Here is a 20,120-nt window from a genome sequence, read left to right on the forward strand (position 1 = left end):
ATTTTGGGGACAGAGAGAGGCAGAGCATGAACGGGGGAGGGGCAGAGAGAGAGACACAGAATCAGAAACAGGCTCCAGGCTCTGAGCCATCAGCCCAGAGCCTGACGCGGGGCTCGAACTCACGGACCGCGAGATCGTGACCTGGCTGAAGTCAGACGCTTAACCGACTGCGCCACCCAGGCGCCCCTGGTAGTTCTATTTTTAATTTGAGGAACCTCCCTACTGTTCTCCAGAGTAGCTTCCCAGTGCAAGAGGGTTCCCTTTTTTCCACAACCTTGCCAACATCTGTTGTTTCCTGAGTTGTTAAGTTTAGCCATTCTGACAGATATGAGATTGTACCTCATTGTGGTTTTGATTTGAATTTCCATGATGATGAGTGATGATGAGCATCTTTTCATGTGTCTGTTAGTGATCTAGATGTCGCTTTGGAAAAGTGTCTATTCATGTCTTCTGCCCATTTCTTTACTACATTATTTGTTTTTTGGGTATTGAGTTTGGTAACTTCCTTAGATCTTGGACACTAACACTTTATCTGATATGTCATTTGAAACAATCTTCTCACATTCTGTCCGTTGCCTTTTAGTTTTGTTGATTGTTTTCTTCACTGGGCAGAAGCTTTGAATCTTGATGAGGTCCCAATATTTCCTTTATGCCTTTCTTTTCCTTGTCTCTGGACATAAATCTAGGAAGAAGTTGCTACAACCAAAGTCAAAGAGCTTGCTGCCTGTTTTCTCCTCTAGTATTTTGATGGTTTCCTGTCTCATATTTAGGTCTTTCATCCATTATGAATTTATTTTGGCATATGGTGTAAAGCAGTGGTTCAGTTTCATTCTTCTGCATGTCGCTGTCCAGTTTTCCCAACACCTTTTTCTGAAGAGACTGTCTTTTTCCATTGGGTAGTTTTTTCTGCTTTGTCAACGATTAGTTGGCCATACATTTCTTGCTCCATTGCTGGGATCTTGATTCTTTATCCATTGATTTATGTGTCTGTTTTTGTGCCAGCACCATTATCTTGATGATTACAGCTTTGTAATACACCTTGAAGTCTGGAATTGTGATGCCTCCAGCTTTGGTTTTCTTTTTCAACATTACTTTGACTATTCAGGGTCTTTTCTGGTTCCATACAAGTGCTAGGACTATTTATTCTAGCTCTGTGAAAAATGCTGGTGTTATTTTGGTAGGGATTGTATTGAATGTGCAGATTGCTTTAGGTAGTATTGACATTTTAATAACATTTGTTCTTCCAATCCATGAGCATGGAATGTTTTTCCATTTCTTTGTGTCTTCTTCAATTTCTTTCATAACCTTTCTATAGTATTTGGTGTGCAGATCTTTTATCTCTTTGGTTAGGTTTCTTATGGTTTCTAGGTATCTTATGGTTTTGGTCCAATTGTAAATAGGATCAATTTCTTGATTTCTCTTTCTGCTGCTTCATTATTGGTGTATAGAATGCAACTGGGCGCCTGGGTGGCTCAATCAGTTAGGCGTCTGACTTTGGCTCTGGTCATGATCTTGCGGTTCGTGAGTTCGAGCCACATCAGGCTCTGTGTTGACAGCCCAGAGTCTAGAGCCTGCTTTGGATTCTGTGTCTCCCTCTCTCTCCACCCCTCCCCTGTTCATGCTCTGTCTCTCTTGCTCTCAAAAATAAATGAAATTTTAAAAAAAGAAATGCAACTGATTCATGTACATTGATTTTATATCCTGCAACTTTTCTGAATTCATGTATCAGTTCTAGTAGTTTTTTGATGAAATCTTTTAGGTTTTCCATGTAGAGTATCATGTCATCTGCAAAGACTGAAAGTTTGACTTCTTTCCAGCAGTGGTGAGAGTCACATCCCTATCATGCTCCTGACCTTAGGGGTAAAGCTCTCAGTTTTTCCCTATTGAGGATGATATTAGCTGTGGGTCTTTCATATATGGCCTTTATGATGTTGAGGTATGTTCCTTCTATTCCTACTTTCTTGAGGGTTTTTATCAAGAAAAGATGCTGTATATTGTCAAATGTTTTTTTCTGCATCTATTGAGAGGATCAGATGGTTCTTATCCTTTTATTAGTGTGGTATACCATGTTGATTGATTTGTGACTATTGAACCAGATCTGCAGCTCAGGAATAAATCCCACTTGATCATGGTGAATAATTATTTTTATGTATGTTTGAATTTGATTTGCTAATCTTGTTGAGAATTTTTGCATCCATATTCATCAGGGATATTGGCCTGTATTTCTCCTTTTTAGTGGGATCTTTGTCTGGCTTTGGAATCAAGGTAAAGTTTTGGAATCAAGCTCATAGAATGAGCTTGGAAGCTTTCCTTCCATTTGTATTTTTTGAAAAGTTTGAGAAGAATAGGTATTAACTCTTCTTTAAATGGCTAGTAGCATGCCCCTGGGAAACCATCCTGGACAAGAGGCCAGGACTCTTGTTTATTGGGAGATTTTTCATTACTGATTCAATATTTTGCTGGTTATGGGTCTGTTCAAATTTTCTACTTCTTCTTCTTCTTGTTTCAACTTTGGTATTTTGTGAGTTTCTAGCAATTTTCCCATTTCTTCCAGATTTCCCAGTTTGTTGGCATATAATTTTTGATAGTATTCTCTTATCATTGTTTGTATTTCTGTGGTGGTTTTGTTCTTTTCTCTTTTATTTGTGATTTTATCTATTTGAGTCTTCTCTCTTTTCTCTTTGAGAAGTCTGGCTAGGAGTTTATCAATTTTGTTTATTTTTTTTTAAGAACCAGCGTTTAGTTGTATTTATCTGTTCTACTGGTCTTTGTTGTTGTTGTTTCTATATCATTTATTTCTGCTCTAATCTTTATTATTTCCCTTCTTCTGCTGGCTTAGGCTTTATTTCCTGCTCCTTTTCTAACTCCTTTAGGTGTAAGGTTAGGTTGTGTATTTGGGACCATTCTTGCTTCTTAAGATAGGCCTGAAATGCAATATACTTTCCTCTTAGGACTGCCTTGGCTGCACCCCAAAGAGTTTGGATTCTCGTGTTTTCATTTTCATTGGCTTCCAAGTATTTTTTATGTCTTTAATTTCCTGGTTAACCAGGAAATTCATTCTTTAGTAGGATGTTCTTTAACCTCCATGTATTTGAGGGCTTTCCATATTTTTTCTTGTGATTGACTTCAAGTTTCATGGTGTTGTGGTCAGAAAATATGCATGGCATGATCCAATCTTGTATTTTGGAGGCCTGATTTGTGACCCAGTATGTGCTCAATTCTGAAGAATGTCCCATGTGCATTTGAGAAGAATGTGTATTCTGCTGCTTTAGGATGCGATGTTCTGAATATATCTGTTAAGTCCGTCTAGCCCAGTGTATCATTCAGAGCCATTGTTTCCTTGTTTATTTTCTGCTTAGATGATCTGTCCATTGTTGTAAGTGGCCTACTATTATGGCCTTATTACCTATGAGTTTCTTTATGTTTGTTATTAATTGATTAATATATTTGGGTTCTTTTAAGTTGGGGGTCTAAATACTTACAATTGCTAGATCTTCTTTATGGATAGACCCTTTAATTATGATACAGTGCCCTACTTCATCTCATGTTACAGTCTTTGTTTTAAAATCTAGTTTGTCTGATATAAGTATGGCTGTTCTAACTTTCTTTGACATCCACTAACCTGGTATATGGTGCTCCATCCTGTCACTTTCAATCTGCCTGTGTCTTTAGGTCTAAAGTGAGTCTCTTGCAGGCAGCATATAGATGGGTCTTGTTTTTTTATCCATTCTAATGCCCTATGTCTTTTGATTGGAACATTTAATCTATTTACAGTCACAGTGATTATGGTAAGATATTAACTTAGTCTCAGTATGTTAACATAGAGTTAGCGTTCCTGGTGATGTTCTCTGGTCATTTGTAGTCTTTGTTTCTTTGGTCTTCTTTTTTTTTTTTTTCCTCCATGCAGAGTGCCCTCCTTAAAATATCTGCAGGGCTGGTTTAGTGGTCACAAACTCCTTTAGTTTTTGTTTGTCTGGGAAACTCTTTATTTCTCCTTCTATTCTAAATGACAGCCTTGCTGGATAAAGGATTCTTCGCTGCATATTTTCCCATTCAGTACATTGACTATTTCCTGCCACTCCTTTTTGACCAAGTTTCAGTGGAAAGGTCTGCTGCTAACCTTACAAGTGTGTCTACACTTGTAAGTTAAGGACAGTTTGTCCCTAGCTGCTTTCAGAATTCTCTCTTTACCTTGTATTTTGCAAGTTTCACTATGATACATCATGGTGTTGGCCAGTTTTTATTGATTTGGAAGGGAGTTCTCTGTGCCTCTTGGCTTAAAGCCTGTTTCCTTCCCCGTCTTGTTTCATGGAATCACTAAGCTCTTTAAGTCTCCCCTCATGATGTAATAATTTCCTTTCTCTCTTTTTTCAGCTTACTATTTTTCCATTTTATCTTCTATATCACCTATTCTTTCCTCTGCTTCTTCCATCCTCATGGGACTATATCCATCAGTTTTACATTTCCGTTATAGCATTTTTTAAAAATTTCATCCTGACTAGTTCTTAGGTCTTTGATCTCTGTAGCAAGGGTTTCTCTGGTGTCTTCTATGACTTTTTCAGGCCCAGCTAGTAGTCTTATGACTGTTGTTCTAAATTTTTATCCAGATATATTGCTTATATCTGTTTTGAACAAGTCCCTAGCTATGATTTCTTCTTGTCCTTTTTTAGGGGGGAGGAGGGAAATCCTTTGTCTTGTCATTTTGGCTACATTTCTGTCTTTTGTGTATTTTAAAAGCTTTTTATGTTTCCTGCACCTGAGAGTACTGCTATATTAAAAGGGGGTCAAAGAGAAGCCAAGATGGTGGAATACACGGAAGATTTTTGTGTCTCGTGTCCATGAAATACAGCCAGACCAACACTAAACCATCCTACACACCTAGAAAACTGATTGCAAGATTAACACAACAAACTACACAACCTGAACCACAGATTTCAGCAGGTACACGACACAAAGAGCTGAACTTGGGGAGCAAGAAGCCCTGAAAGGTAGGGAACCCCTTTTGCAGGTGGAGAAAGGATGGAGACTGGGGAGGGGGGTAGCATACGGGAAAAGCACCCCTCCTCAAAAGCAGCTGGAGAGAAAGTGGAAAATTGGAAACAGCTGCAGGGACTAAACTAAAAAGGGAGAAAGGAGAAAGGAGAGGGTTTAAATTCCATTAAGGCTGTAAACAAGGGGAGTGCAAAGGCTGCAACTCCTCAGCTCGATACCTAGTGGTGCTCTGGTGGGAATCCCCAGGAACAGAGTGGGGCCTGGGAGGTTCTCGGGCCACACAGGGAAAAGCGGTTCCAGTTCTGGACAGATTGAAGCCACCTGGTCCCAGCAGACCCCGGAAGGCAGCCACATTCACTGGTGCTGGAGCAAGGTTGTTGAGGGTGAAGCCTGGTGCCAGATGTGTGTTGCGATTTTCCACCATCCCTGAAAGGCTGAGGCTACACTGTCTCGCAATCTTTTTGGGGGGCAAGCTGGCACCTGGCCTCAGTCTCGGGGCACCGGCAACAGCAGTGTCCAGCAAGCTTCGCTCTTCAAGAACATAAACCTCACCACCTGCTTAATTTATGGGCTATAAAGAGCTACATAGACTGACCTCTAGGGGAAAACGAAGCAATTTCAGTCCTACTTCAATCTGTTAGCAGGTTCATCCTGGGTGCAGCCATTTGGCCATGGCTCATTTGGCCATTGCTAGGTGAGACCCTCCTGCAGAGGGGTGGAGCGGATCAAAGATGCAGTCCTTCAGAAGTAAGGGGCTGGGGAAAACAGCCTCTGAGACAAAACTTGGGAGAGAGGTACTGCCTGGGGCCTGGTCACGGAAAATGGAAAAGTGGGGAGTGGATGAGAGCTGAAGACGGAGGACTGGTGCACAATTGCTGATCCAGGAGAGCAGACTGGGTGTCAGGGTGGTGCCATTTTTCACCGCTCCCGCTCACGCGCATGCACATGTGCACTAACGAGCACTGCAACAATCCACCCCAGTAGGCTAGCAGCGCCATCTAGTGGAGAGCGGAGCTGTTACACCGAGGCCTGCCCAACTGGGCCCACTTTGCTCTTCAAGAACACAAACCTCACCGCCTGCTTAATTTATGGACTATAAAGAGCTATAGGGACTGACCTCTAGGGGAAAACGAAGCAATTTCAGTCCTACTTCAATCTGTTAGTAGGTTCATCTATTCAATTTTTTTCTCTCTCTTTTTCCTTTTTCTCTTTTACAATTCTTTTCTTTTTCTTGAATACAGAAAGAGAAAAAACTCATTTTTATTTTCAATTTTTATTAAAAATATCTCTTTAATTTTTACTACTGTATTTTTTACTTTTGTGTAAATTTTTTCAAATTCTACTTTACTCCCATCATTTTATTTTAGTCTACTTCAGTGTACTCACCTTTTCAAATTTTCAATTTTCTTTTTGTTTTTTCTTTTTCTTTTTTCTATTTTTCATTTCTATTCTTTTTCTTGAATGCAGAAAGAGAAACACTTCATTTTTACTTTCAATTTCTTTTAAAAATATTTTTATTTAATTTTTATTACTATATTTTTTGCTTGTATGTAATTTTTTTCAAATTCTATCTTATTCCCATAATTTTATTTCAGTCTACTACAGTGTATTCACTTTTTCAAATTTTCAAATGATTTCTTTATTTCTTTTCTTTTTTCTTTTTTTTACTTTTCTCTTTTTCATTTCCTTTCTTTTTTCTTAAACACAGAAAAAATTCATATTTCTTTTTAATTTTTATTAAAAATATTTTTCTAAGTTTTTCTACTATATTCTCTACTTTTGTGTATTTTAGTCTACTTTATTGTATATGTTTTTTTTCAAATTCTCAAACAATTTCCTTTTTTTCTCTCCCCCCCCTTTTTTTTTGTTTTTTTGTTTTTTGGGGTTTTTTTGTTTGTTTCTCTAATCTGTCAAACCACTTTCTACACCCAGACCAAAACACACCTAGGATCTAGCATCATCTATCTATTCGATTTTTGTGTGTGCATTTTTAATTTTTAATTTTTAATTTTTAATTTTAATTTTTTTTTATTTCAGTTTTTCTACCTCTTTAATTCCTTTCCTCCTTTCAAAATGACAAAACGAAGGAATTCACCCCAAAAGAAAGAGCACGAAGAAACAACAGCCAGGGATTTAACCAACACAGACACAAGCAAGATGTCTGAACCAGAATTTAGAATCACGATAATAAAAATAGTAGCTGGAGTCAAAAATAGATTAGAATCCCTTTCTGCAGAGATAAAAGAAGTAAAAAATAGCCAGAATGAAATTACAAATGCTATAACTGCGCTGCAATCACGGAAGGATGCAGCGGCGGCAAGGATGGATGAGGCAGAACAGAGAATCAGCAATATAGAGGACAAACTTATAGAGAATAACAAAGCAGGAAAAAAGAGAGAGATTAAGGCAAAAGAGCACCATTTAAGGATTAGAGAAATCAGTGACTCATTAAAAACGAACATCAGAATCATAGGGGTCCCAGAGGAGGAAGAAAGAGAAATAGGAGTAAAAGGATTATGTGAGCAAATCATAGCAGAAAAATTTCCTAGCCTGGGGAAAGACACAGACATCAAAATCCAGGAAGCACAGAGGACTCCCACTAGATTCAACAAAAACCGACCATCAACAAGGCATATCATAGTCAAATTCACAAAATACTCAGTCAAGGAGAGAATCATGAAAGCAGCAAGGGAAAAAAAAGTCCCTAACCTACAAGGGAAGACAGATCAGGTTTGCAGCAGACCTATCCACAGAAACTTGGCAGGCCAGAAAGGAGTGGTGGGATATATTCAGTGTGCCAAATCAGAAAAAAAAATGCAGCCAAGAATTCTTTATTCAGCAAGGCTGTCATTCAAAACAGAAGGAGAGATGAAAAGTTTCCAAGACAAACAAAAATTAAAGGAGTTTGTGACCACTAAACCAGCCCTGCAAGAAATTTTAAGGGGGACTCTTTGAGAGGAGAAAAGATGAAAATACATATATATTTTAAATATATATATATATATATATATATATACCAAAGCAACAAAAGATTAGAAAGGACCAGAGAACACCACCAGAAACTCCAACTCTACAAGCATCATAATGACAATAAATGCATATCTTTCAGCACTCACTCTAAATGTCAATGGACTCAATGCTCCAATCAAAAGACATAGGGTAACAGAATGGATAAGAAAACAAGACCCATCTATATGCTGTTTACAAGAGGCCCACTTTAGACCTAAAGACACCTTCAGATTGAAAATAAGGGGATGAAGAACCATCTATCATGCTAATAGTCAACAAAAGAAAGCCGGAGTAGCCATACTTATATCAGACAATCTAGACTTTAAAATAAAGACTGTATCAAGAGATGCAGAAGGGCATTATATCATAATCAAGGGATCTATAGACCAAGAAGACCTAACAATTGTAAACATTTATGCACCAAATGTGGAGTACCCAAATATATAAATCAATTAATCACAAACATAAAGAAACTCATCAATAGTAATACCATAATAGTAGGAGACTTCAACACCCCTCTCACAGCAATGGACAGATCATCTAATCAAAAAATCAACAAGGAAATGATGGCCTTGAATGACACATTGGACCAGATGGACTTAACAGATATATTCAGAACATTTCATCCTAAAGCAGCAGAATATACATTCTTCTCCAGTGCCCACAGAACGTTCTCCAGAATAGACCATATACTGAAACACAAATCAGCCCTAAGTAAGTACAAAAAGATCGAGATCATACCGTGCATATTTTCAGACCACAATGCTATGAAACTTGAAATCAACCACAAGAAAAAATTTGGAAGCGTTAACAAATACTTAGAGACTGAAGAACATCCTACTAAAGAATGAATGGCTAACCAAGCAGTTAAAGAAGAAATTAAAAAGTATATAGAAGTCAATGAAAATGATAGCACCACAACACAAAACCTCTGGGACACAGCAAAGGCGGTCATAAGAGGAAAGTATATAGCAATCCAGGCCTTCCTAAAGAAGGAAGAAAGGGGGCGCCTGGGTGGCTTCATCGGTTAAGCGTCCAACTTCGGCTCAGGTCATTATCTCATGGTCTGTGAGTTTGAGCCCCGCGTCGGGCTCTGTGCTGACAGCTCAGAGCCTGGAGCCTGTTTCTGATTCTGTGTCTCCCTCTGTCTCTGCCCCTCCCCTGTTCATGCTCTGTCTCTCTCTCTGTCTCAAAAATAAATAAACGTTAAAAAAATAAAGAAAAAATAAAGAAAAAGAAGGAAGAAAGATCTCAGATACACAACCTAACCTTACGCCTTAAGGAGCTGGAAAAAGAACAGCAAATAAAACCTAAAACCAGCAGAAGACAGGAAATAATAAATATTAGAGCAGAAATTAATGCTATCGACACCAAAAAAACAGTAGAACAGATCAATGAAACCAGAAGCTGGTTCTTGGAAAGAATTAACAAAATTGATAAACCACTAGCCAGTTTGATCAAGAAGAAAAAGGAAAGGACCCAAATAAGTAAAATCAAAAATGAAAGAGGAGAGATCATCATCAAGACAACAGAAATAAAAACAATAATAAGAGACTATTATAAACAATTTTATGCCAATAAGTTGGGCAATCTGGAAGAAATGGACAAATTCCTAGAAACATATACACTACCAAAACTGAAACAGGAAGGAATTGAAAATTTTAACAGACCCATAACCAGTAAGGAAATCGAATTAGTAATAAAAAATCTGCCAAAAAACCAGAGTCCAGGTGCAGATGGCTTTCCAGGGGAATTCTACCAAACATTTAAGGAAGAGTTAACACCTAGTCTCTTGAAGATGTTCCAAAAAATAGAAATGGAAGGAAAACGTCCAAACTCTTTCTGTGAATCCGCCATTACTTTGATTCCAAAACCAGAGACCCCACTAACAAGGAGAACTATAGACCAATTTCCCTGATGAACATGGATGCAAAAATCCTCAACGAGATATTAGCCAACTGGATCCAACAATACATTAAAAAAATTATTCACCACGAGCAAGTGGGATTTATACCTGGGATGCAGGGCTGGTTCAATATCTGCAAAACAATTAACATGATTCATCACATCAATAAAAGAAAGGACAAAAACCATATAATGCACTCAATAGATACAGAGAAAGCATTTGACAAAATACAGCATCCTTTCGTGATAAAAACCCTCAAGAAAGTAGAGATAAAAGGATCATACCTCGAGATGATAAAAGCCATATACGAGTGACCCAACACTAATATTATCCTCAATGGGGAAAAACTGAGAGCTTTCCCCTTAAGGTCAGGAACAAGACAGGGATGTCCACTCTCGCCACTGTTATTCAACATAGTATTGGAAGTCTTAGCCTCTGCAAACAACACAAAGAAATAAAAGGCATCCAAATTGGCCAGGAGGAGGTCAAACTTTCACTCTTCGCAGATGACATACTCCACACGGAAAACCCAAAAGATTTCACCAAAAAACTGCTAGAACTGATTCATGAATTCAGCAAAGTTTCAGGATATAAAATCAATGCACAGAAATTGGTTGCATTCCTATACACCAACAATGAAATGACAGGAAGAGAAATCAAGGAATCGATCCTATTTACAGTTGCACCAAAAACCATAAAATCCCTAGAAATAAATCTAACCAAAGAGGTGAAAAATCTATACACTGAAAACTGAAGAAAGCTTATGAAAGATATTGAAGAAGACACAGAGAAATGGAAAAAGATTCCATGCTCCTGGATAGGAAGAACAAATATTGTTAAAATGTCGATACTACCCAAAGCAATCTACATATTCAATGCAATCCCTATCAAAGTAACACAAGCATTCTTCACAGAGCTAGAGCAAATAATCCTAAAATTTGTATGGAACCAGAAAAGACCTGGAATAGCCAAAGCAATCTTGAAAAAGAAAACCAAAGCAGGAGGCATCACAATCCCAGACTTCAAGCTATACTAAAAAGCTGTAATCATCAAGATGGTATGGTACTGGCACAAGAACAGACACTCAAATCAATGGAGTAGAATAGAGAACCCAGAAATGACACACAAACATACGGCCAACTTATGTTTGACAAAGCAGGAAAGAATTCCATTGGATAATGGAATAAAGACAGTCTCTTCAGCAAATGGTGCTGGGACAACTGGACAGTGACATGCACAAGAATGAACCTGGACCACTTTCTTACACCATACACAAAAATAAACTCAAAATGGATGAAAGACCTCAATGTAAGACAGGAAGCCATCAAAATCCTCAAGGAGAAAGCAGGCAAAAACCTCTTTGATCTTGCCAGCAGCAATTTCTTACTCAACACATCTCCAGAGGCAAGAGGAACAAAAGCAAAAATGAACTACTGGGACCTCATCAAAATAAAAAGCTTCTGCACAGCAAAGGAAACAATCAGCAAAACTAAAAAGCAACCGACAGAATGGGAGAAGATATTTGCAAATGACATATCAGATAAAGGGTTAGTATCCAAAATCTACAAAGAACTTATCAAACTCAACACCCCAAAAACAAATAATACAATGAAGAAATGGGCAAAAGACATGAATATACACTTCTTCAAAGAAGACATCCAGATGGCCAACCAACACATGAAAAAATGTTCCACATCACTCATTATCAGGGAAATACAAATCAAAACCACAATGAGATACCACCTTACACCTGTAGGAATGGCTAACATTAACAATGCAGGCAACAACAGATGAGGGCGAGGATGCGGAGAAAGAGGATCTCTTTTGCATTGTTGGTGGCAATGCAAGCTGGTGCAGCCACTCTGGAAAACAGCATGGAGGTTCCTCAAAAAACTAAAAATAGAACTACCCTACGACCCAGCAATTGCATTACTAGGCATTTATCCAAGGGATACAAGTGTGCTGTTTCGACGGGACACATGCACCCCATGTTTATAGCAGCACTATCAACAGTAGCCAAAGTATGTAAAGAGCCCAAATGTCCATCGATGGATGAATGGATAAAGAAGATGTGGTATATATATGCAATGGAGTATTACTAGGCAATCAAAAAGAATGAAATCTTGCCATTTGCAACTACGTGAATGGAACTGGAGGGTATTACACTAAGTGAAATTAGTCAGAGAAGTCACAAATCATATGACTTCATTCATATGAGGACTTTAAGAGACAAAACAGATGAACATAAGGGAAGGGAAACAAAAATAACATAAAAACAGGGAGGGGGACAAAACAAAAGAGACTCATAAATATGGAGAACAAACTGAGGGTTTCTGGAGGGGTTGTGGGAGGGAGAATGGGCTAAATGGGTCAGGGGTATTAAGGAATCTACTCCTGAAATCATTGCTTCACTGTATACTAACTAATTTGGATGTAAATTTTAAAAAATAAAAAATAAAGTTAAAGTATAAAAAAAAAGAGACACAGGGAAACTCCAAAAAAAGGGGGGGGGGGGGTCATACATTGTCCAGGGTCTGGCATTTCAGAAAGTATTTTTGGTGTATGCTGTGTGCACTCTGATGTTGCATTTTGGCTGCTCTAAAGAGCACTGGTCATTTCTCTGCAGAGCACCTGCTTGCTTGCAGTGGTGGAGTTTTTTGACCTTTAACTAGGCGTGCTTTGATTTGTTTGTTGAAGTAACCCTGGAAAAAAGGCGGGGTAAGCCTGATCCAAAAAAAAGAAAAAAGGAAAGTGGACAAAAAAAAAAAACATCAAACAGAAAATGAAAAATACCCTATAAGGGTGATTCCAAGGAAAGATAAAGGAAATGAAGAAAAAAAAAAAAAAAAAGGAAGAAGAAAAGAAAAAAAAGGAAGAAAAAAAGAATAAGACTAATCCAAAAAAAGAATAAAAGGAAAAAAAACACAAACAAAAAATCCCCCCAAAAAACACACAAGAAACTATGAGCCTGATTCTGAAAGAAAGAAAGAGAGAAAGAAAAAAAAAAGAAAGAAAGGGCTGTAGGTGTCATTTTAAAGTCCTGGTACATGGAGTCTGTTGACTGTGCTGGTCTTCTGGAGGAGAGGTCCAGTGTACTGGGTCAGAATGTCTCGCCCCACTAAATAAGCAGTTGCTAGGCACAGAAGGGCAGGGTTTGTTATAAGCAGGTCCAGCCTCCACTGGGAGTCACTGTGATGCTCTCTGAGGTCCCACTGTGTTGGATTTGGGGGGGAAATGGAGACACCCCAATCTCTCATTCACAGACCAGGGATCTCACACCCCCGCTGTTTATGCAGCCCTCACAGAATAGCAAGAAGAGTCAGCTTGCCCTGCACCACAGCTCTCCCATGTTTTTCTTTGGCATGTGGCTGGGCTTCAAAATCTGAACCCTTTAAGGACCTGGCACTGCACGGTCTGCCCACCCTCCTCCAGAGTAGAGCTTCTCCACTCTGTGTCTGAATTCTTGTCTGTGAAAAACAGTCTCTTGCCTTTATAGTGTGGAGAATCTATGGTGTAGCCCTAATAGCAGCAAAGGTTATATTCCTTCTGGGGCACCTCTGTTCCCTGCTGATGAAAGGATTTTTACTGGCACCTGTAAGTCTTTCATCCTTGGGGAGGCAATATACCCTCTTCCAAAAGTACTCCAGGAAGGGAAATGTTCTTTCCCGGTGTGCATGGTGATCCCTACACCATGCAATGCACTCCCGGGTCAGCTCCCTCCTTCTCCCGAGGAGCATGCACAACAGTTCCACTCCAGGAAAATCATGCACTTCCCAAACCTCAGAGTTTGAGCTCCAAATGCTGTTTGCAACAAACAAACAACAAAAAACCTTCAACAGTCGGTACTTATTGCTCCCCACTCTGTGGTCCAGAGAGGTTTTCCTCTTGTGCTAACTCTATGCCGCATTTTCTCACCTCCCCCTCTTTTTCTCTGCCTTTTGTCTCTCCACAAAAAGGGTTTCCTCCCCTTAATGGCACTGCCATTTTTCTCCACCCCCCCCCCCCACCCAATTCACTTCCACACAGCTCACACCTGCCAAGCTGTCTCTCTCTAACTGTGGAGATCCTTCTACAACTCCACAGATCAATTTCTTCGGTGTTCCAAGTGATCTGACCTCAATGCAGCTGGGCTTGAAGGATGAGGAAATCCCAGGGTCCCCCTACTTCTCCACCATCTTAATTCCAGCAAATATACCTTCTGATTACTAAAATAAGATTGTTTAGAATTAATAGAAGTGACCAGAGAACTTATTGTCTAAGCATGATTCTAAAAGTCTCTCATACGCTAGAGATTTTTCCCAGGAGGAAGGGAAGAGCCAGCCTCTCAAAGAAGGTCTTAACAGGCACCAAGGGGAGGAATAGAGTCATTTCTTGACTCTATCTTATAAGGACTGTTTATTTGACAAAAATTACACAGAGAGATGGAAAAAAAAAAAAAACCCAGAAAAAGAAGACTTCACCTAAACAGAGAGAAGAACCAAGTGAAGTTAAACTGCTGACACATAGAATCCCTGTCCTGGTACAATATGCAGCCAGACAAGGCCTTGAGGCTTACAAAGATAAACCACTGGATGGTCTGCTTTTCTGGACTAGTAGATGTTTAAATTACTATCTGTTATCAATAACACTTACATCAACTCTTACATAATTACTCAAAACTGAAATCATCCATGAACACTGAAATATCTATTCTTCCTGTAAACACCATCAGGAATGTTGACTGGAAGGCAGGAAACAATGATATGGAGAAGTGAGATTTCAGGGACAAGATTGTGGGGTAGGGAGGATAGTCAGCAAGCCAAGGGATGAAAGAGTCAGGAAAACACTGACAAAAATAATAATGCACATGCACAGCAAACATTTACTGGGGGCTCTTTATTCATAGAATCTCATTTAATCTTCACAGCAGCCCGTAAGTAGAATGAGACAGTGTCCTGGATGAGAGTGTAGGTTTTACACTTGGAAATGCGCCTGTTATGAGTGCTCAGTATAAGTTACATACAGTCCTAAGATGGGTGTTATTATCACATTCTGTGGAACTGTGAAGGAACTGAGACTTAGAAAGTGAAGTCAGGGGCGCCTGGGTGGCGCGGTCGGTTAAGCATCCGACTTCAGCCAGGTCACGATCTCGCGGTCCGTGAGTTCGAGCCCCGCGTCGGGCTCTGGGCTGATGGCTCAGAGCCTGGAGCCTGTTTCTGATTCTGTGTCTCCCTCTCTCTCTGCCCCTCCCCCGTTCATGATCTGCCTCTCTCTGTCCCCAAAAAAATAAACGTTGAAAAAAAATTAAAAAAAAAAAAAAAAAAGAAAGTGAAGTCAATCATAGGGGCCATGTGGTAAGTAAAAAAATGATGGTGGGATTTGAACCCAGAGCCTGATTCCAGGGTCCTCATTCTTAACCTGGGTGGTTTGATACCCACTCTTCTCTCATTTAAGCCTCCTTTCCTCTGATACCCAACAGGTCCAGAGGCTGTTCTTTATTCACCTCGGCAGTGCCTTGCCGTCAGCCAGTTGTTGACCAAACCCTGAACCAAAGGTGAGGCTGATAGCCAGGAGACTAACCTAATAGTGCCAGGAGTCTTGGCCTTTAGAGGAGGGTTTTAAAGACTGAAAAGATAAGGACAAATGTCCTAGTAGAAGTCCTATGGATGATATACTTTCATTCAGTGGGAATTTCTTGAGCAAGAAATAGGAGAGGGGAGAAAGGAGAGAGTGAAGAGGAAATAGCCAGACAATAGCCAGTCAAAAGCACTACATCTTTTGACATAACTATCACAAATAACTGCCTTGTCCATAACCAGATTGCTAACTTTGCTTCAGAGGTGAACAGCAGATGGAGCTGAGTCTCTTGAGATGGGTGCAGAAATTGCTTCTCAACAGCTTTGAAGAGCTAGAGCTCATAATTATGAAAATTATAGAGCAAAGAAAATGAGGATGGAGGGGTAGGCTATATCACGATAATGGGTACAACAACACTTATCCTAGTGACAGGGGGTTAAATTCTGCCCACTCTCCCCTTTCATTTGGATTCATTTGGGTTTAAGTTTTGTATGACGTTCTTTATCCTTTGCAAATACCAAATAAACCCTATACTGGGATTCCCCATCCTACCCAGTACCTTTTCTTTTCTCTCCTCCAATCCTCTCTCATCCTTATCCACTCAGCAACACCTGTTTTACTGAATATAACTCAAGGTCTGTCTGCTCAGTGGCACAAGGCAGGAGTCACACTTCCAATAACCGTTTAAGATGTTCCACTGTGACCACACTCAACCTGCTCAGACTCAAACTCATCTTCTAACACAAATATATTCTGTTTCTTCAGCACCCATTAACAATAACACCCGGGAGTCATCTTTCATGATTTTATTCTCAATTTCCCATTAACTGAATCCTATAAATACACTTCTCTGATGATGCTTCTCTCATTAGTACCCTTTCCTACCACTACCACCACCTTACTTCAGACTTCAAGATGTTTATAATCTCTTTGAAACAGGCTACTGCATCTTTTGCTCCACTGCCCCATCCACTAGTCCATCCCACCCTTTGCTGTCAGAAATCTCTGTCAACACCTTAGACAATCATTTCACAATTTTAACCAAAAGTCATCAGCCAAGATGAACTTCCTGAGTCCAAGACACTATGTATCCCACCCACTTGCCTTTCCCACACCAACCTCCTACTACCACCCAGGCACACTCCTGGTGCAGCCATAGAGATCCACTGGCCAGGCCTTTGAAAAGGCAAGGAAGGAATTTTCTCAGAGGCAAACCTGTCTACTCTAAGGCAGGAATTGTGGTTAACACAATATGTCAGAACTGGTCAGGAATATCAACTCAAGCTCTATACAATAAGGAAAGTTTATTTATTTATTTATTTTTTTCAACGTTTATTTATTTTTGGGACAGAGAGAGACAGAGCATGAACGGGGGAGGGGCAGAGAGAGAGGGAGACACAGAATCGGAAACAGGCTCCAGGCTCTGAGCCATCAGCCCAGAGCCCGACGCGGGGCTCGAACTCACGGACCGCGAGATCGTGACCTGGCTGAAGTCGGACGCTTAACCGACTGCGCCACCCAGGCGCCCCTCCAATAAGGAGAGTTTACCTTGGACATCAAGAGATATCCACTCCCTGATTAAAAAAAAAAATTCCAAAGCACAACAATCAGTGAAATATAGGCAGAAACACAGAAAAAGAGCTGAAATAATTTAGGATGTGTGGAGTGGCAAAAAGAGGTTTCAGACTCTCGTATTAGAAACTAGGGAGAAGAGAATCAAAATGACTGTGAGCAATCCAGGAAGCTCTACTAGAAAGGTGGAGGAGCAGGTTCAAAAGAGGTAAAATTTGGGAGGAAAGAGAGACCATGTGTAAACAGAGCTTTTCTGCTACTAGCAACAATGAGCCTTCTTATCCTTAGAACTCAATAGTATTCATCATGGTCTGATTTCACCAGCATGAATTTTGAAAGACAGCAAAGGGGGGTGAAGAAGCAGTCTATTCTCAAGGGCTTGAGTTGAGCTGGGAGCTCTGGAGTCACACAACAATAGCTACCTGATGATGCAGTGATGAGGTCACAACTGGGGCTTTCCCTCCCCCACCCCCTAGCTTCCTCAGTGCTGGGCAGAGGAGCCAGAGGGAAAATCCACCTTCTCAAGCACAGAAATACCACCCACCTCACTCGACTACTTGTCAAGTTCACTACCAATACAAAAGGGTGAGTTGCATTTGGACAACTGGAAATGCCCCGTCTTTTTTCTCTCCTTTCCTGAGAATGACCTACGGCATCCCATGCATTGAACAGGGTTAAGACGATGGCTATTTTTGAATGAAATCCTCCTTTCAGGAGGGCACCTTTTGGGATGAGCACTGGGTGTTGTATGGAAACCAATTTGACAATAAATTTCATATAATAAAAAACAAAACAAAACAAAACAAAAACCTGAGATTATACCTAGCAAATAAAACGTACTACATAAAAAAAAAAAAAAAAAAAAAAAAAAAAAGAAATCCTCCTCTCATTTTTGGTAACAAGAAAAGGGGTAGCTTTATCCCCTTTGAAAGAGATATTCTTAACAAATTTGGAGTTTAATTTAATGATCCATTTCTCCAGAGAGCTATACTGATTTTAAAACTAAATTAGATAAAAGTTTACTTTATATTCTTAAAGGAAACCAAAGGTGTACCAGTTAGATACAACTTGCAAGTATTTTCAGGGACTGAAAAGCCGTGTTCATACCTAGAAGTAAAACTATCCATAGAAGAAGACCTAGCTCAGGCCAAAACTTAACAGAGGGAGAAAAAAAAAAAATTCTTCTTAAAATCATATTTTGTGGCTCTCACATTCATGTTTTCAGAAGAATTAGAATTTCCAAGCTCTGGGGCGCCTGGGTGGCGCAGTCGGTTAAGCGTCCGACTTCAGCCAGGTCACTATCTCGCGGTCCGTGGGTTCGAGCCCCGCGTCGGGCTCTGGGCTGATGGCTCAGAGCCTGGGGCCTGTTTCCGATTCTGTGTCTCCCTCTCTCTCTGCCCCTCCCCTGTTCATGCTCTGTCTCTCTCTGTCCCAAAAATAAATAAACGTTGAAAAAAAATTTAAAAAAAAGAATTTCCAAGCTCATCTCCTCCTCTCCTGATTTCTTCCCTTCCTGTATTCATGGGGAGGAGGAGTCCCATAGTGGCCCATGGGAGTTCAGCCATGGTAGAAATTGAATTATCTTCCCATCCCAAGTTCTCAAGTGAAGAAATCAAGGCTTTGAGGTCTTAGGCAGGACACAGGATTGAAAGAAGTGTCCTGAGTCCCTAGACCCACTATTATATCTTCTTGTTCCATCTCCAGATGGAGGTGGCCCTAAAGGAGTTCTTTAAATCCCTTGTTATGCCATGAATGCCTTTAGCAGTCTAACCAAACTTATGACTTCAGAATAGTACATTTAGATGAATTAAAACACAGGGTGTTACAAAAGATAGCAATTAAATTGATAAATATATGATTAAATATGATTTTATCATGGGTGAGGGGTGGTTCCAGGATGCTAGGTTGAGAACTCCTATTGGGAGATTTGGAATGGAGGCAAGAGTAAGTGAACAAAAAGCAGAGTAAAGGTGGAGAGACCAAGCAATGTCATCCACTCCAAGGACAAGAGGACAGCCTTTCAATAAGAATTTGGTCTAGAGCTGGGGCGCCTGGGTGGCTCAGTCGGTTAAGCGTCCGACTTCGGCTCAGGTCATGATCTCGTGGTCCGTGAGTTCGAGCCCCGCGTCGGGCTCTGTGCTGCCAGCTCAGAGCCTGAAGCCTGTTTCAGATTCTGTGTCTCCCTCTCTCTGACCCTCCCCCATTCATGCTCTGTCTCTCTCTGTCTCAAAAATAAATAAACATTAAAAAAAAATTTTAAGAATTTGGTCTAGAGCCCAAACCACCCTGGGAAACTTTTCATAAGAGCAAGGATGGGAAGGAGATATGAGTGGGAAGGCGTTGCTGGTCCTCTCCTACCTTGCTGTATGGTCTCCCACATACCACCTGTTGCATATTTCTTTACAGGGCCCAGAAAATCAAAAAAAGAATGTCGAGTGATGATAAAAATAAATCTAGTGACCCCAAGAATGAGCCCAAGAACTGTGATCCCAGATGTGAACAAAAGTGTGAGGCCAAATGCCAACCCAGCTGTTTAAAGAAGCTTCTGCAACGGCGCTCTGAGAAGTGTCCACGGGAGAAGTGCCCACCACCACCAAAGTGCCCACCATGCCCCTCGCTGTGCCCCCCACCGTGCCCTCCTCCATGCCCAGCTCCCTCCCCTCCCAAGCCCTGTGCCAAGCCCTGTCCTCCTAAATGCCCACCACCCTGCCCACCCCCAGAGTGAGGCACCAAGGGTACCACTCAACCCACTACCTCCAACATCTCCACCATGTTCACCATCTTGGTGCTGAAACTTGAAGCCATGAACTGACAAGTAAACATATTCCTCTGCTGTGCAAAGCTTTCTTCTCCTGTGTTTTTTTTTTCTTTTCTCTTTTTGTAGTTTTTCGTTTGTTGTTTTCTAGCACTAAACCACCAAGACACAATCCCTCACTCTAGAGGGAGGCTAGAGCCCTTACTCTACAATCAACAACTTTTGAAAATGGCCTCCCCTCTGGCCCCGCCTGCTGCATAGAGAAGTATGGCATCTCTTGAGGGGCACATCCAGAGACTGCAGCCTGAGAGAGCTGTAAATATGGCTGTT

At 40.4% G+C, this 20,120-nt stretch overlaps 1 protein-coding gene across 1 annotated transcript; it reads left to right on the plus strand.

Annotated features, from left to right (window-relative positions):
- The first annotated feature begins 17,479 nt into the window (after positions 1-17,479).
- On the plus strand, positions 17,480-19,876 carry LELP1 (late cornified envelope like proline rich 1). Its single transcript, XM_045475067.1, has 2 exons — positions 17,480-17,620; positions 19,442-19,876. Exon 2 carries the CDS (start codon positions 19,464-19,466, stop codon positions 19,758-19,760), a length of 297 nt encoding a protein of 98 aa, XP_045331023.1. The 5' UTR covers positions 17,480-17,620; positions 19,442-19,463; the 3' UTR covers positions 19,761-19,876.
- The last annotated feature ends 244 nt before the right edge of the window (positions 19,877-20,120 follow it).

Source organism: Leopardus geoffroyi, chromosome C1 (assembly GCF_018350155.1).
Source record: "Leopardus geoffroyi isolate Oge1 chromosome C1, O.geoffroyi_Oge1_pat1.0, whole genome shotgun sequence".
NCBI classification, from domain to species: Eukaryota; Metazoa; Chordata; class Mammalia; order Carnivora; family Felidae; genus Leopardus; species Leopardus geoffroyi.

What these genes read in the sequence shown, in the direction of transcription:
- LELP1 (XM_045475067.1), top strand. Translation starts at nt 19,464, where the DNA reads ATGTCGAGTGATGATAAAAATAAATCTAGTGACCCCAAGAATGAGCCC.